This window comes from Triticum aestivum, chromosome 7B (genome assembly GCF_018294505.1).
Source record: "Triticum aestivum cultivar Chinese Spring chromosome 7B, IWGSC CS RefSeq v2.1, whole genome shotgun sequence".
NCBI lineage: Eukaryota > Viridiplantae > Streptophyta > Magnoliopsida > Poales > Poaceae > Triticum > Triticum aestivum.
This window is the reverse complement of record NC_057813.1, coordinates 51,614,574-51,631,856: the sequence shown is the minus strand read 5'-3', so window position 1 is coordinate 51,631,856 and position 17,283 is coordinate 51,614,574. Positions and strand designations below refer to the sequence as shown.

The 17,283-nt window shown below is 47.3% G+C and overlaps 2 protein-coding genes across 2 annotated transcripts; one reads left to right on the top strand and one right to left on the bottom strand.

Annotated features, from left to right (window-relative positions):
- Positions 1-2,590: 2,590 nt before the first annotated feature.
- Positions 2,591-7,354, top strand: LOC123159351 (two-component response regulator ORR22). Its single transcript, XM_044577177.1, has 6 exons — positions 2,591-3,464; positions 3,845-3,997; positions 4,099-4,503; positions 4,612-4,688; positions 5,842-6,948; positions 7,084-7,354. The coding sequence occupies exons 1-6, from the start codon at positions 3,305-3,307 to the stop codon at positions 7,153-7,155; spliced, it is 1,974 nt and encodes a 657-aa protein (XP_044433112.1). The 5' UTR covers positions 2,591-3,304; the 3' UTR covers positions 7,156-7,354.
- A 147-nt stretch (positions 7,355-7,501) lies between these two features.
- On the bottom strand, positions 7,502-13,055 carry LOC123157634 (probable histidine kinase 2). The gene is made up of 6 exons (XM_044575893.1): positions 12,843-13,055; positions 11,821-12,471; positions 10,531-10,906; positions 9,411-9,988; positions 8,023-9,240; positions 7,502-7,924 (listed from the first exon to the last, which is right to left on the bottom strand). Exons 1-6 carry the CDS (start codon positions 13,053-13,055, stop codon positions 7,706-7,708), a joined length of 3,255 nt encoding a protein of 1,084 aa, XP_044431828.1. The 3' UTR covers positions 7,502-7,705.
- Between the last annotated feature and the right edge of the window lie 4,228 nt (positions 13,056-17,283).

The window sequence follows — 17,283 nt, the reverse complement described above, 5'->3', positions numbered from 1 at the left end:
TCATATCTGCTTGTATATTGTTTACTTGCTTTGTACATATTTTATCTAAGGGAAATGAAAAATACCGTAAAACTATTGTTCTACGGTTTCAGGTTTTAAAAAGGTATTTTCTTTGAGGTTCAACCTTTTGTAAAAGCTGCCACATAGGAATTTGGGTGATGGGGATGAAACAAGTTACTCCCTCTGTAAAAAATATATAAGAGCGTTTAGACTACTATTCTAAACGCTTTGTACATACGTTTATGCCTTTTGAGGTTGTATATATAGCGTCTATGATGTGTACTCACATATAATGATTATACTTCGCCGCAAAAAAAAAAGAAAATGATTATACTAAAAGTAGACCATTTTATAGACTGTCCATTATTATAAACACCGGATGTCTAAATTAAATCGGTGGGAGGAAGATCAACTGGGTAACCGCGTGACAAAATGAACTGTGATGCCCGAGAGTTTTGAAATACTCACTCTGCAAGTAAATATAAGATGTGTTTTAGATCGCTAATATTTTTCTAGCACAGTAAAGTAATTATTATTGAACTTTATTTATAGTACTCCCTCCGTTCATTATTATAAGACGTTTTGGACAGCTAGCTTTGAACTATTTTGGGCACTGTCTAAATTGTCTAAAACGTCTTATAAAAATGAACAGAGGAAGTAGTTTCATGTTGTGTGCATCCCACGACACCAACGGAGTGGTTTCAAGTCACCTAACAACAGCATGATTAGCTTGACGTTTTTAGCCAGACAAAGTGCAGCGCCATATTATATTTTTTTTTAGAAAAGGAGGATGACCCCCGGCCTCTGCATTTGGAAGATGCATACGGCCACTTTATTGATTATTCACGATGACCATACAAAGTATTACACCAATGTGCCTGAATCCACCATCTTGGCAACATATGCCACTACTCCTATCCAATATGATGAAAGAGAGCTAGCCGGGCCACTACCCAGACCACTCACGTAATCCTAACATCAATAGCCGGAAGCCGAAACACATTCGGAAGCCCCAGCCGAGCCACATACCTGGTCTGGGGCGTAATCCGGTCAGACGCACTCGTGTGTCGTCGCCGCCATCTTCCACAGGTCCGTCTTCAGATCAAATTGAGGCATCTACCATGTCTGGCCACTCCGCCATTGACGCCACCATGACGCCAAACAGCAACCTCCTCCTGCGCGAGTCCATCTCCGTGCATCGGACGTCGAGCCTCCACAGCGCCACGCCGCCGACATCCGCCGCCATCAATGAGTGAGATGGAGCACCGCTCCACCCTCCCCCCAGCCAACGCTTACTCCAAAACGGCACCCCCAGGAGAACCTGGACGCGTCGGAGGAAAAGCGGAGGCTTGGGCGAAGAAGGGCACGCCGTCAGCAGCTGTTACCCACCCCAAACAGCGCCCGCCACCACCCAGCCCTCAAGGCGGCGCCTTCAAGAAGGTCACGGCGCCAAAGACGCCGCCGCCGCCCACCGGAGTTAGGTTTTCACCCGAGAAGCTAGGTGGTGGGGAGTGGAAGGGCAGACCTTGACAGACGTCTCCATGAAGAAATCGGCGCCCGCAGGCGTCGTCGTCGTCGCGGCCGGCCGTAGCCGACCCGGGTTTCCCCCGATCTGGATCCCGACCACCAAAATCGCATCATTGGGAGGCCCTTAGGCGGCAGCATAGGGAGGGGAGGCGAGGGGTGCGGCGGCGGCGCTATGGGGCGTCACCACCACGCCAGATCCCTTCCTCGCCGCCAACAGCAGCCGGCGGGCCAGATCGGGCGCGGACCAAATCTGGCGCCTAAGCACCCGCACGCCTACGCCGCAGCCACGGCCGGCCAAGCTCCAGGCCACGCCACTCCACCCACCCAGAGAAGGAGAAGCGCGAGACGAAGCAGAGGGCCGCCGGGGAGCGCCGCGACGGCCGCAGCGCCGGAGGCCGAGCCTTCCCCACCTGGAGCGGTCGCCGTCGTGGAACGACGCCGCGCGCGCGAGCGGGAAGCCCCGCCGCCGCCGTCCGCCGCGCGGGCTTCGCCCGGCGGTTTCCTCCGGCGGCGGCGCGGCAGGGGAGCCGGGGAGAGGGGGTGGCGGCGCGGCGGGCTAGGGTTCCCCCGAGTCGCCTCCCAGGCGACGCGGGGGTACGCGGGGATACCACCCACGGAGCCTGACTGAAGATGAATTATATATACTGCGCTGAGCCCAAAATAGCACTCGGCGAGCAGAGAGCACCTTTCAATGGTATACAAGACAATCTACAAAAATATTAAGAAATTGCTTCAAACGTTCATGGCTTTTTGTAGTTCAATTCAGAAACGTTTTACAAAGGGAGTAGCATATATTCTCTCGCTCTCTCGCATCACCATTCTGCATCTTTTTGATATCAGTTCAGCCCACAGTAAATGTGAAAATAAAAAACAATGCTGCAGAAATGAAATCACCAGGAATGGAAAAACAACCGGAGCAAGCAAGCAAGCACCCCCAACTGCCGTGCCATTGGAGGGTTGTGGCAGGTGGGTCCCAGGGGCTCATCATCCTGTAGCCTTGCGCCCGAGCACTTCCACTCCGATGACTGACCCCTATAAAATCAGCCACCAACAGTCCAAAACTTTGCTTTCCATCGCCATCTCGCTCTGCACTGCTCGCCCCTTCCACCTCCCCAAACAACACCATCCCCACCTCACCAAGCGTGCTGCTGCTGCGGTGGTTTGGCTGCTTCTTCGTTCTTCCTCCTCCTCCTCGTCGTCTTCTACCTTTGCCTGCGTCGGTTGCTTGCTGCGGTGTGGCTGAGCTGAGCTGAGAGCACGGGCAGGGCTTGCTTGCTCGCTTGGGCACCCGGAGTGTCGCTGTCTGCCTGCCTCTGCCTTTCTTTTTCCCTCTGTGTTCCGTGTCCTCTCCTTTGGCCTTTTGCTTTCCCAACCTCTTCCTTCCCGGCCTCAATAATGATGGAGGCGCCGCGGCCGGTTCGTTCCTGAAGGCCTCCCCCCCACCCCGTCTAGTCTCGTCTCAATCTCCGCCGGTGTGCCGGGATACAAATCCACCGGCAAGTTTTCCCTCTGATCTTAGCTTCTTCCGGGAGTATTTTCGGGTCCCCTAGCTTTCCCTTCTGTTGAGTTCAGGTGGTGTTGGTGACTGTCGAGCGCTCGAGGAAAGCTCCCTTTCTTCTTGCTCTTAATTAGCTTCTCAGAGTTGGCTCGGTTGTGCCCAACTAGGCCTCGTTCTTGCTGGGGATTGGGTCGATTGGGAAGTTTTGTCCTTAGGGTTTGGTAGGAGGTGCTAGCTCACAAGCTGTCGTCAAGTTGCTCTGAATTGGCACGAATTGGGATGCTCTTGGACGCCATGATGATGGAGGCCAGGAAGGGGTTGATGGAGAGGGAGAGGGAGAGGGACCAGTTCCCCGTCGGCATGCGGGTCCTCGCCGTCGACGACGACCCTGTGTGCCTCAAGGTTCTGGAGGTCCTCCTCCGGCGCTGCCAGTATCATGGTCAGTGCCTGCTTTCACTTAATTATGCTCTTTCTTCTTTTATAAGAAACTTCATTCTGTTGTTAGTCGTATCACCTGCAGCTAGTCAATTGTGGTTTCACTTATCAGTCATATGAGGCTGTTCCAGAGAGTTTGCTCTGCTATCTGCACTGTACTAATTACTCTTGCTTAAATGCTTCTGAAGCTGCAAGAGTTTTCACATGCAGAGTGTAAAACAATCTGCCATGCTCTGAAATGCATATCATAGACATAAATTTTACAGATGTTTTAACACTCTTACAATGCGATGCGATATACTTATTATATGCATCCTCTGCTTTCAAGTTTCAACAACAACTGTAAACTGATATAAGAGCACCTGCTTGCTGTCTCTTTAACAGTAACAACCACCAACCAGGCTGCCACTGCACTGAGGCTGTTAAGGGAGAACAAGGACATGTTTGACCTGGTCATCAGCGACGTCCACATGCCCGACATGGACGGCTTCAAGCTCCTCGAGCTCGTGGGGCTCGAAATGGACCTCCCTGTCATCAGTAAGTTCACAACTTCCTTCATTGATTTTTTTTGGGTACTTTGTTGTTGAGTCACTGTGTTAAAATATGGATGTTAATGAGGCACCATTCAACTCGTGCAGTGTTATCGGTGAACGGAGAGACAAAATCTGTGCTCAAGGGGATAACCCATGGCGCCTGCGACTACCTCCTAAAGCCCGTTCGGATCGAAGAGCTCAGGAACGTGTGGCAGCACGTCGTTAGGAGGAAGTTCAGCAACCGTGAGCCGAACAACAACCATGACCTCTGCAAGGAGATCAGCAAGCCGCCGAGCGCGGACTCGTACCACCGGCTCGGCCAGGCGACGTGCGGCATGTCGTCCGACCAGAGCAACAGGGCCGGCAAGAAGCGGAAGGAGCCGCACAGCGAGGAGGAAGACGAAGGCGAGGACAACGACGACGCCGCGGGGTCGAAGAAGCCGAGGGTGGTGTGGTCAGTGGAGCTGCACCGGAAGTTCGTCGCCGCCGTCAACCAGCTCGGGATCGACAGTAAGAAAAAACACCTCCCCACGTTGCCTTTTGCTTTATGTTAAATGTTCTTGCAGGCTGCAGCAAACCCATTTACGCTTGTGTCCTTTCTCTTGCTGCTGTTCGCAGAGGCTGTACCCAAACGAATACTCGAGCTTATGAACGTGGAGAAGCTCACCAGGGAAAATGTTGCGAGCCATCTGCAGGTATGGCGACGTGGCATTTACTTCCATCATCGCCTTTACCTGTGTTATCTCTTTCGTTGATCAGCATGTGGTGCACAGGAAGAAAAACTTTTACAGAAACTTTTGGTAAAATTATGTGCAAAGTGGCCTTATTTTCCTGTGTCGAATTAAGAGGGCCAACTTTTGAACAATTTTAAAAAAGAAGATATTCGTATACAGAGTCCTTATCCCCTTACTGTATTTGGTACCGACACACCTATTAGTTGCAGAGCAGAGCTTAATTCGATATTATGGTGTTGCACAGCAGAACTCTTTTAACAAATATGTTAACATGTTCCTGGTGTTCGTGCAAAATGAGTTAAGTAGTTTAATTTTGCGGTTACATAGTTTCACCTTCACATTTCTTCATTTTTCTTGACAAGTTGAATATGTTCAGCTGGTCTGAAAACAAAGAAACATTCAGTTCAGTTATACTGAATCTTTCAGAAAACCTGAAGAAGGAGATATCTTATACAAATATCTGATTATTCCCCCAACCATGTAGACTAGTAGATTAGATCTAACTACACAGGTATAAAATGCTCAAATTAGTATGTAATGTTGTACAGGTTTAATGCAGAGTAATTAGGTAATACTGCTGTACAAGTTAACTGTGGTATTTTGGTATGCACTGCTGTACAAGTTAATGTTGTATTTCAGTATGTACTGCTGTACAAGTTTAATGTGATGTTTTGGTATGTACTGCTGAGTTTAATGTAGTATTTTGGCTACATTGTTTCACTTCTATAAAACTGCTAGAAGGAAGACACTGACACCACCCTGTACAGATTACAAAGCTACATATGTAAACTGCGTTGTACTACCTCTGTCTTATATTTTGAGACGGAGGTAGTAGTACACCTTTTGGTTAAAATATTTTTTTAGAGAAATGCAAAAGCTTTGCATGTCAATGAATTGACAAATAGAAATTTTGTTAACAAGCCTACATTAAAGGGTTAAGAAAATTCATCAGATTTTTCTATATCCTGGAGTGCTTTTATGTACCAGTTCAGCAAGAATCTCCATACCAAACTAGGAAGCAGTTATCTTAAGACTGTATATCTCATGTTTCAGAATTCTGATGATTACATAATTTCCTCCATGTCTAATCAGGTTACTTTCTATGCCAATGCAGAAGTACAGGCTATACCTCAGACGGCTAAGTGCCGTGGCATCACAGCAAGCCAGCATTGCTGCTGCTTTTGGAGGCAGAGACCCCTTCTTGCACATGGGAGCATTTGAAGGACTTCATAGTTATCATCAACCCTTTGCCCCTCCTGCTGCTCTTCCATCTCTCAATCCACATGGACTGCTGAGTGGTGCTGGTGCAGCAGCATTTGGGCTTCAGGACCTTGCTTCTCCCAAGGCAAACCAGTGTTCTAGCAGCAACGGCGCAGTAAGTCATTGCGCCGGCGATACGGAGAAGTTCCACATTGTGAGCTTACAAGACAACCAACAGGCAGATTTATCGCAAGGCTTGACCTCGTCGCTTGGGCAGCCCCAGCTCCATCAGAAGTGGATTCATCAAGAAACCAGTGACTTGTGCTCTGTCTTTTCCGGGGGTGCTCTGGCTAACACTATGTCTGGCACACTTCAAAGAGTTACAAGCAGTTCACTGCCACCAGAAGATCTTTTGGAGTGCACTGCACACATCAAAGTTGGAGCCCATCCATCAATAGGAATACCAACTGGGAGTTCAGGGCTGCTTGAAAGGTCTGTCGGAGTTTCCGCCGATTTGCGGGATTCTTGTATATCTCAGCAGTGTGCTCTTCCAATCAGTGATGGGTTTTCTGTCGACAAGTTACCGTTGCACATCCCGTTCGATGGTACCGGCACGACAAAACTTGATGCTAGCTTTGTGGCTGGAGAACAAGAGATGGACCAAAAGGGGATATTTTCGGAAAGAATGGCTGTTACTGTTTGTCCTTCTGAGAGCCTTATAGTAGCCAGCAATGCCAAATGTGGAGCTAGTTCTTGTGGTAGTACAATGCTGCTCCCTCCTCATGATACCGAGAAACATTCAAAATACTTGCAGTTTGTGGTTGCAAGCAACTCTAGACATAGAATGGATGGTGGAATGAGACAAGACCAAAGACTGAACAGTGGAGGTTTTAGCTATGATGGTGGTGCCATTGTGCCTGAGCAGACCGATATGTACGATTTGGGAGTTCCAAAGCTGCAGGGTGGATTCAATTCTAGCAGCTGCAACTTTGATGGTCTTCTCAATTCCATGATAAAAGTGGTAAGGACATCAGTCATGCTTAAAATTTCACTATTTAGGACAGTCATATTTCCTTTAAAATCGTTATTTATTAAACCTATGTTCTTAGAATTTTGATGGTGATTTTTCTGAACCCCTTTTCCGATTTCAACGCAGGAGAGCGACGAAGTGCCGTTCACGGAAAATGACCTCGGGTGTGAACTTTTCCCACTTGGTGCCTGCATATGAGAGCTAGTCCTAGTAATATTTAGGCTAGTCCACTACATACCTAGAGAAGATGGTACAGTTATTCCTATGGGTATTTATCAGCTATGCTTGTGTACACTACTAGATATCTGGGGTAGCTAGCTAGGGATTTCATGGCTTGTAGCAACCTGTACTTTCTTTCTCCTGGGATGGGCAATGGAAGCAAATATATGGCGTCTAATCACAAGCTCTGAAAACACAAACTCTGGGAAAAAAGAACTCTGACACACAAACTCTGGAACTCAAAACTTAACCATAATTGTTTCTGGAAATTCAAAATTGACAATACATTGTCCAAGAGCAATTCTGGAAATAAACCTGACCTGATTTTGATACAACAACAAAGTTCAGCTGCTGCTGCTAAATGCTACAAACTACGATGATGCCCCGGGTCGCATGATCGAAACTCAGAGATGTAGGTGGTTTTTCAGTGACTAGGATGATAACCGCATTCGCTCGCTGAAAAACCACCTACACCTATCTCGATTTTTGATCATGCGGCGGGGGAGTGGGGAACGATGGATCTCGGCGATCAGTTATTAACTTGGTTGCAGAGGTCTAGAACAATCTGTGCGATTGCCGGCTTGGGTATGGGCTTCGTCAGGTGAAGATCCATCCCTGCTTCCATGGACTCCTGCAGCCCCTCCTCCGCGGAATGCGCGGTCAGCGCGATGATCGGGGTGCGGATGCCGTAGCGGCTTTCTTCCTCGCGGATGCGCCTCGTAGCATCGTAGCCATTCATCACTGGCATCTGAAACAAGAAGATCGAATTGTCAGCAACGTCAGATTAAATCATCTTCAGGAAGAAGACGATGTGCTTGGCACGTTGTTTGCTGGAGAAAAATGTACCTGGCAATCCATGAAGATGACATCGTAGGGCATGGCCACTGTGTCCACATGGCTCTCTGAGACGCCATTTGCGCTCTCAAGAGCCTTTGTAAACATGGCCACGGCCATGGAGCCGTCCGTGGCGACCTCCACGGTTGCCCCGTAATTGGTCAGTATCTGCTTCTGGACTACCTGCAGCAGCGTGGTGTCGTCGACCAGCAGCATGCGCATCCCCTCCAGCGGCTTGCCTTCTCCAGCATTGGCCGGTCCCTGGGGAGTTGGCGCCGGTGCTGCCGGCATGATTTCAGACGCCTCCGCCGCGGGAGTGATTTCAGAAGACGCCTCCGCCGCGGGAGTGATTTCAGAAGACGCCTCCGCCGCGGGAGTGATTTCAGAAGACGCCTCCGCCGCGGGCGTGATTTCAGAAGACGCCTCCGCCGCAGAGGTCTCATCAGCAGCCGGCAGTTCTTTCATGGCCGTGCCGGACTGATGTGGTTGCTGCTGTGTAAACGGGTTGGCCTGGAGGTCTCTCATGACCTGGAGGAGTTGGTGCAGCCGGGAGCCATGGATGGGCTTGCGCAGGTTGAGGTCGATGCTTGCCGCCTCACTGAACCTCCTCATATCCTCGGAGGGGGTCTTGATGTCCGTCAGGCAGACGATCCTGCACGGCGCCTGCTGCTTGATCCTTGCCAAGCTCGCCGCCTCGGGGGCAACCTCGTCGAGCCTCCCGCCGGAGACGTCGACGATGACGAGCAGGCCGAAGGGGTGGAGGTGCCCGCCGTGGCTGCCGGCCATGCCGCTGCTGTTCCGCAGGTGGCTGACCATCTCCTTGGAGCTGAAGCACCGGTCCGTCGTAATGTTGGAGTCGGCGCTCCCAACGCCATGCAGCGACGACGTCGACGCCGACCTCAACGGCGAGGCGCCGGCGGCGGAGCGCGCCTTCTCGAGGGTCGGGATGAGGAACTCGGCGCGCGTGACGGGCCAGACCTTCATCCCGAGGCTCTCCATCCATGTATACAGGATCCGGCGTGTCTCGTCGCCGTGGGCGAGGAGGACGCAGTGCCCGCCCTTGAAGCAGGCGGGCTCCCTGAACAGCGACGGCGGCGTCCTCCCTTGCTCGAGGTCCTCTTCCACCTCTGACGCCTCGCTGACCTTGAGGAAGATGTTGAAGCCAAAGCACGTCCCCGCTTCTCCTGGCTCCTTGTCCTTGATGCTGATTTCTCCTCCCATCAAACGAACCTTTATTTACATCAACAACAACAGCAAACAAAACTAAGTAAACAAGAAAAAACGAAAACATTAGTGAAAAATATACTGCCTCCATTCAAACGTCTGGAATGGAGATAGTACTTTTCTTTGATGCAGTTGACAAGATTTTATCATGCACGAAAAAAGACGAGATCACTTACAAAGGATTGCACAATTCCAAGTCCGAGCCCGGTGCCACCATGCCCTTCCTTCACTTGAACGTAGTTCTCAAACACGGACTCCCTCTTTTCCTGGGGTATCCCCACACCAGTGTCAACCACCTCAAAGTAAAACTCAACCGAATTCGGATCATTTTGTAAGGACATTCGGCTATTCTGTTCAGAACGGTTCTCCCTCCTTCCAAGCAGCCGCCGAAAGATCCCACCCGCGGGGCGACGGGGGGTGAACCTCGATGGGGTGCTGACCACGGAGCTCCTCATGATGGGGCGGTTGGCCCATGCCCGAAGCATGACGTGGCCTTCGTGTGTGAACTTGATGGCGTTGCCAAGTAGGTTGTCAAGGATCTGTTTGATACGCTTGCAGTCGCCCAAGGTGGTGGTGCACCGCAACACGGAGAAGTCACAAGGGTCCCAGATCACTTCGACGCCTCTTGACATGCCGACGACGTTCGCCAGGTCCATGGATTCCTCAAGGACGTCTGCCATCCTGAACTCCACCTCCTCTAGCTGCATCTTCCCGGACTCCACCTTGCCCATGTCCAGTATCGTGTTAAGTATATCTGCATGTACACATACACATGTATAAACATGGAGGATGAGCCAACATATGCTCAACTGAGAACACAAAGATGGTATAAAGTTCATTTTTGGGAAATAATAAACTTTTTTGCTTTATGCACTCGAAGACACGCACAAACAATATGATGCGTAAATGTGACAAAATTTGCCCAACAGCAAAATCGATAGAAATATTGAAACTTTATAAGTTTACTGGTTGCTAACGTAGTGATATCTGACAATTCTATTTGAACTATCCTAAACTTTAATTTTTACAAATAAAATGCTATTTCTTTACCAAACAGAGATTGACTTCTTGCATATTTTAAATTTTATGAGCAAATTTGATACCTTAAATGTATAACAGGTGGGCTATTGCACACTTCTACACCTAAAACAGTAATTAAATTATTTACGAAAATTTTACTTCTATGACATGCAAATTTATAATGCTATGATCACATTGCTAAATTACCAAGTACGGATAGATCTACTAAAAGGTAGCACAAGCTATTCATGGTATTGCCATGCATGGTAGACTGACCGAAGAGCTTGTTGGTGCCAATGTTCATCTGGTCGAGGTTATAGCTGAGGTTGGGGTTGCTCTCGGCCTCTATCCGGGAAACGTCGATGAGTCCAACGACGACAGCGAGTGAGGAGCGGATGTCGTGGCTGGCGCGGGCGAAGGCATTGCTCTTGTTCATGCTCTTGCGCTCCGCTTGCTGGAGCGCCTCCTTCTGCCTCACGAGGTCAGCCTCTAGAGCCGCCTCCCGTGCCCCGGCCCGCCACAGCGCCCGTGCCATAAGGATGGACACCAGCGTCGCGACCGCCACGGCCACGCACACGACGCTCACCATGGCCACCCCCATCCGCCGGACCTCGGCTGCCCCGCTCCAGTCGCTGACCACAAGACGAACACCCTGAAAAACAAGAAGAAATACAACCGGAGATACTTGTTAGCCGTCCCAATAAAAATTCTCAAACATGCAAATGCGTGCTTATACTACGAAGAAAATATTTTTTTTTATCAAGAGGCTGTACGCCAGGTTGTTTCCATGGCCTTTATCAAAAAAAAAAAAGACTGTTTCCATGGCGCGCGAGGCGCCGCCCGGCCTGGTCGGAGAATTATCAAGCTAGCGCAGCCCCTGCGCTCGTTGCATAGGCGACGGATGGCAAGATCAGTTTCAATGGTGATTTACTACGTAGTCTAAACTGCTCTCTACGCTGTAAATAAATTGCAAAAGAACTGAGGAGAGATATACATGAACGACAATCGGTGATATGCATGCAAGGCACTAGCAGATGCAAGAAAAGTACGTAGGAGACGATCGAGCTCACCGCAGTTTTGTGCCAGAGCTCCGTTTGGGGAAGAACAGAAGGAGAAATCTTGCTTTGGGGAAGAAGAGGAAGAAGAAGACTTTGTACTCTCCATTAAGATTTTCTTCCTAATTTTGGGACACCTTGATTTGGAAAGGTTTTAGTTTTTTACATGCCAAAGGAAGGAAGGAAGAAAGATCATGTACGTCCACTTTCCATAGCGGAGCGTTCCCTGATTTTCTTTCCTCACTCCAAGTCGGAAGGATGTTTATTGAGGTCGCCAAAACAAAAAACGTTTTATTAGTTTTTTTTGCCGAAGTCCCCTTAGCTCATCTAACCTTTTTTCATTGTCAGTTGCTTGAATGTATAAACAGCATACTTGGAAGAAATATTACATGCTGGGATTAAGTCTTGACCAAAATGCAGAGCAATTATGTTAGATATATAGGGTGTGTGCACGTTCGTGTACGTATGCATATATGGATGGCCTGTGATTGATGCTAGATGGACACGTTACCAGGTTTACTCCGGAGAGGTCGAAGCTCGTGCACGCGACTTGGTCCGCCCCGACGGTGCGGAGCACGAGCTTGCTGCTGGGCGCGCCAATGGCGGACGCGGTGCATTTGGTCTCCGAGGAAAAGGCCTTCATCAGCTTCGCGTCGTGCTGGCCGGGCTTCCCGGCGTCCAAAGGCTTGTAAACTGGCGGGGCGCCGCCGTCACGCTTGTCGGTGATCGCGTAGTACGTCCGCGCGACGGGATCGGCGGCGGCATCGCCCTGGTTGGCGATCGCGAGGACGTCGACGGGGACCGCGGCGGAGACCACGCCGGCAGTGTCACTGACAGGCGCGGAGAAGACCACCATCTGGACGTTGGAGCTGACCCACCCGGCCCCGAGGGCGGCGGGCGAGCCGCTCTTGGCGTCGGCGAGGACCTGCGTCGCGTTGGGTAGGTGCTCCGGCTGAGCCGCCGGGTCGGGGCGGCCGGTGGGACGGCCGTTCACAGGATCAACGTCCTGGGTGTACCATTCGCTGCTCTCGCTCACGAACTTGGCTCTCGGCTGGCCGTTCTCGCCGCGGTAGTACGTCAACGCGGCGCCGTCCACGCTGGCGTATGATATCTCGGCCACCTGCGGCTGCATGGCCAACGCCATGACCATATACGGTCCCACCTGTCAGGTCAAGAATACATGTAAATGTTAGATGTATATTTGCACGTACGTGTTGATATGTTATTTTGGACGTGTACTGCATAAAAAAGGGTACGCAAAAATTATTTGTTGTATATGCATGCGAATATTCATATCAATGCTCGTATTATTACGAAAATCAGAAGAGAATCATACGCAATAACTAGTTACTGGGTCGGCCCGGCTAGTAATTAAGATTTGTTATTTAATTCCCCCCAAAAAGATTTGTTATTTAAAGTAAGGAAATAATTGTGGTTCAAAAAGGAAATGCATATACTTGATGAAATTAATCACGTTATACAGAGAAAAGAGAAACATATTTCAATTTAACGCAAAGGTGCTCGGTTAATTACGTATCGGAAATAAGATGATTCGTTGCTGGGGATGAACAGAGAGTGTGCGACGACGGCGGCGGAGCGGTTGGCTTCCACGAGCGGCTGCACACCGGCGGCGACGTGCGCCAGCGACGCGTCCATGGCGCTCGTGGCATCATCATTTATGTGCGACGAGATGAAAGAGTAAGCGAGAGCCACTACGATCACGATGATTCCATGGGCAACCTGCATGGGTGCAAGTGCAATAAAAGTGTGACGTCAGAAAAATATATTTGCAACATGTAAAAAATAAAATAGAAAATGCATAATTATTAAATTAAAGTGTATTTTTAATAAATTAAACTGTCTTTTAGGCTGACGAGGCCTCGACAAGCGGCGTTGCAACGTGTTTCAACTCGTCTAACGGTAACATTTGTTCCACAAGTAATAAGTCAAGATTTCGAGGGTTTTCACTAATCTAAAGATATAATTTGTCGTGACATCTTGCTAACAGATCGCCTTTGGGCTCATCTAACGACAACATTTGTCGTGACATTCCATGGGTAGATCTAACACACGGCGTCCAGAAAAACAATATAGGAGCATACGACAAAAGGTAGATCTTCGGCTCGCCACTGCCTCACAGATGTGGGGAGATATATGTGATGTATGGAGCAGAAGCCAAATTATATATTAAAACCTGCATAGATGTATTCTTAGAGCACGTCTTACACAAGTGAAAGGATACTAATATTGTACGGAGCGGATTCCTAATTACAAGATAAAATAAAATTATATTTACTTTTTGAATCCATGCCTAAAACACACGTGGGAGGATATCCGGCTTGTACGGAGCAGAATCTTCAATTACAAGATGAAAAATTATGAAGATATAGTTTTCATTGTTATCTAAAGAAAGAGATCTCGCATGCCTGACACGTGCAGGATGATATCTGTAATATACATAACTGAAACAGAAACGATAAAAATCAGTTAGATCTACTTTTCAAATCTGCGCCTTACAGGCATAGGAACATATCTATATCGTACGAAACAAAATTTAATTGTAAGACACAAATCATTAGAATTACTTTTGAACCTCACGCCTATGCCAAGAGACGGGGGTAATCCTCTTTTTCCAATAGAATACCGTACCACTACATAGATCTATTTTCGAGATCACATCTCCACATATGCGGAAGGATGTCTTTGTTGCACTAAGCTTAGGCAAGATGAATCCCTCAAAAAAAGCTTAAGCAGATGATAACCTCGCAGATCTAGTTTCCGCTCAGGTAAGCAATAGTTGTAGGTGGAAGGACAAGAACCAAGAAATGAGAAAAGCCATGGAGTTTTTTTTGAAGGAAGAGAATAGCCATGAAGTTCATATAGAAGAACAAGTATTAACCATGAGTTTCATAAAAAGAAGCCAACTACTATGAATGTTTTCATACCAGTGGGATTAAAGCCCACGAATGTTTGAAGGAACTACCCCACTTGCCAACCTCTCCAACCATCGCGGAAGTATTGTAAAGTATTCTACAAAAGCAAATCTTTGTTAGGTGTTGGTGAATATTTGTTTCCTAGGTAGATGGCCTTTTATAGATGCTCGGAGGAATACACTTTACACATTGGGGGGGTTTTTCCGCTCTGAATTGTGGGCTCAGAGCGCCGCCGGTTTTTCAAATCCACCGTCGCGGTTTATTATACCACTTTTGGCTGTATTTTCCGCCCACCGCAGAAAAAAATGGTATTTACCCCTTCATCGCAATAAAAAAAGGTATTTATTTAAAAAAAATCGGCATTTAACTTCGATATCTAATATCAATGCGCGGCCTGGTAGTAGACACACGACGAGATAGAAAACGGGATACTACGTGATCTTGTAATCAATTGCCAAATCCAAGCACAATGAATTATGTTTTCCTCCCGTTCGAATAGTTTGGGCGGGCTGAGGCAGTGTTGGCCTTGCATGGGGGCAGTGTTGCCAGCCGCACGATCGTCATAAGGCCATCCTGTTGTGCAAGTGTACACCGATCCATTAGCTTCGTGTCTTAGATAGCATGATCATTAGTTTTGTTATAAGTTAACTCTTGGTTACGTTTGATGCTAAATATAGAAGCACAGGCTCGACTTATGTTGAACTAGCTCCGTTGCCAGGACAGCTAAGACTGATGAACCAGGTCCTTTCCCTCAAAAAAATAAAATGAACATGAACCAGGTCCTTTCCTGAAAAAAAAACGATGAATTGTGTCTTACTTTCTTTTTGTAGCCTGTTTCTTACTTATGCAAACTCGATCATCAGCTGATTTTTTTGTAGTGTGTCATACTTATTCAAACTCGATCATCATGTGAAAATCTTGAAGCACGGAAATTGAAAAGTTATATTTATTTTGTTCGCACACACACGACAAGTTCGAGCGTTCCTCTTGTGCGCTGAGTGGGCAATATGTAGGACTGTTCATGTGAGACCGTACAACATGTCACCTATATTCCATGGAAAATAAATGATGAAAGAAGATACAAGACTCATACGCAATTCTTCTGTGCATATTATAGTTAGTGGATCTGTCGTACTGTTTTTGATGTACATATGTAGCTTAATTGCCTCATCACTATTGACTAGCATAATTCTTTTTAAAATTAGTTCTATCTTATATCACAAAGAAAATAGCGAATACATTCAAATAACGAGGTAACTAAACCCACAAGCATAGAATTAACCATAAACAAATGGAATTCTATCCAACACTGTAGGCCGTAAAATTCAAGCCAAACCGTAACCAAACTCGTTGTCGTTGCCCCACCTAGATCTCGCAAGCGGAGAACAACATCGAGAATCTGAGTCAGTGAAGACCTCTACAGAAACACATCTTGAATGTTCGCAATGGTAGGCGGTCGGTCGTGTATAACAAATATTAGCAATCATGCCAAGAACATTAGCATGGGGGATCTAGAAAGGCAACGACACTCATATTGCCAAACTAGGCCACTGACATTGCTCGCAAAGGCTCGACGGAAAGGGTTGTCGAAGAAGATGACCGCGGTCAATGATGCCTCACGAAAATATAGCAGAAAGAACCACAATGTCGTCCAAAAAGGTCAACGAGAACAAAAAATAATCACAATGTCCTTGGCAACACCTGACCAAACACCACCGAGACAGTATTGGAGTTGTCACCATCATTGTGATGTCACCATGACACCAAAAACTAACCAAATAACATTCCCTACACATCAGATGAGAGATGAGGATCCCTTCCCCTCCATCACAGTGTAGGAGCTGTGATCCGAGGATGGATGGGATCAAGGATTGGATATGGGTAGAGGGTAGCGATGGTAAATGAAGTCGTTGTTTTGGCCAGTTGTATTTTTGGAGAAAAATGGAACTTCGCTTAAACGATTGCATGACACAATGTTTAATTAAGACATAATAGACAAGCTTGGTTTGAAATTTTCAAACCACACCTAAGAAAATCTAATACCTTGTCCCACCAAATCTCTAGTGATTTTCACCATCTTACGAATTCTCTCGTGTCTATCATGTCACGTATTTGTGCCACCCACAACAAGGTCATCGACACACCAACATCTTCCATGTCTCCTTGATGATGTCCCCTCCTCTCTAGTAATATGGGATCATGTAGGTGGGGGGTGGGGGGTGGGGGGTCGCGTCCATGGTTCTTATGATGATGGTAATTTCAACATGCACTCTTTACCAACCTTGGGAGGCTATACTTGTCCCATTACCATGAGCATGCCTTGCTAAAGCCATCTCTAAGGTAGGATTGGCCACATCTTTCGGTTTCCTTTTCTTCAGTTGAAAGCCGTAAGAATTTTTGTGACAAATTTCAGTTAGAAATGCATGAATGTTTTTTAAGCCATCTGAACTTTATACAAAATTAAATGACCGAGTCAAATTTTTTTGTAGATTTTTGGTTACTAAATTTTGGTTGAAAGTGGCATCACATTGGTTTTTTACGAATATTTTTGAAGTTTAGTTAGAAATATGGTTCCCCCTTTATGGTTGAAAGTGATTCACAGGCTCCCATGACGTTGTGCTCATTACTGCTAGTCACCTTGTATGCATGTCCCTAAAATAATTAAGTTAGAAGTACGTAGATGAGAACAATTGAGAATTGAAGGGAAAGTTTACAAGATGAGCCACCATTGGTGGTCAATTTCCAAAAAAGGGAAATGGATGTGGCATTTCCTACTATGGTAATGGGATGGTCTTGTGTGTTATTGTGAATTATATTGATTTTTATTCAAAATTGTTTTTTTATTTTTGTACGACATGAGAGCCTGCCATTTCTATGTTTATTTCCACTAATGGGGGTCTTTTTTCCAGCAGATCACAACACACACCATCCGACTAAATGAAAAAATAACGTGAAAAGGAAGCCTACGAAGTCTACAACTTAAAAGCAATTACGCCATATGGTGGATAGCATGGAAGGACCACCCGTCAATTTATTCGTTT

Bases quoted from the DNA above. Each gene is read 5' to 3' on its own strand.
- LOC123159351 (XM_044577177.1), top strand. From the start codon at position 3,305: ATGCTCTTGGACGCCATGATGATGGAGGCCAGGAAGGGGTTGATGGAG. The intron at 4,504-4,611 runs GTAAGAAAAAAC...TGCTGTTCGCAG, and splicing joins CAACCAGCTCGGGATCGACA to AGGCTGTACCCAAACGAATA. The intron at 6,949-7,083 runs GTAAGGACATCA...ATTTCAACGCAG, and splicing joins TCAATTCCATGATAAAAGTG to GAGAGCGACGAAGTGCCGTT.
- LOC123157634 (XM_044575893.1), bottom strand. From the start codon at position 13,055: ATGCAGGTTGCCCATGGAATCATCGTGATCGTAGTGGCTCTCGCTTAC. The intron at 9,989-10,530 runs GTCAGTCTACCA...GTGTACATGCAG, and splicing joins TGGCACCAACAAGCTCTTCG to ATATACTTAACACGATACTG. The intron at 9,241-9,410 runs GTAAGTGATCTC...ATGTAAATAAAG, and splicing joins TTGGAATTGTGCAATCCTTT to GTTCGTTTGATGGGAGGAGA.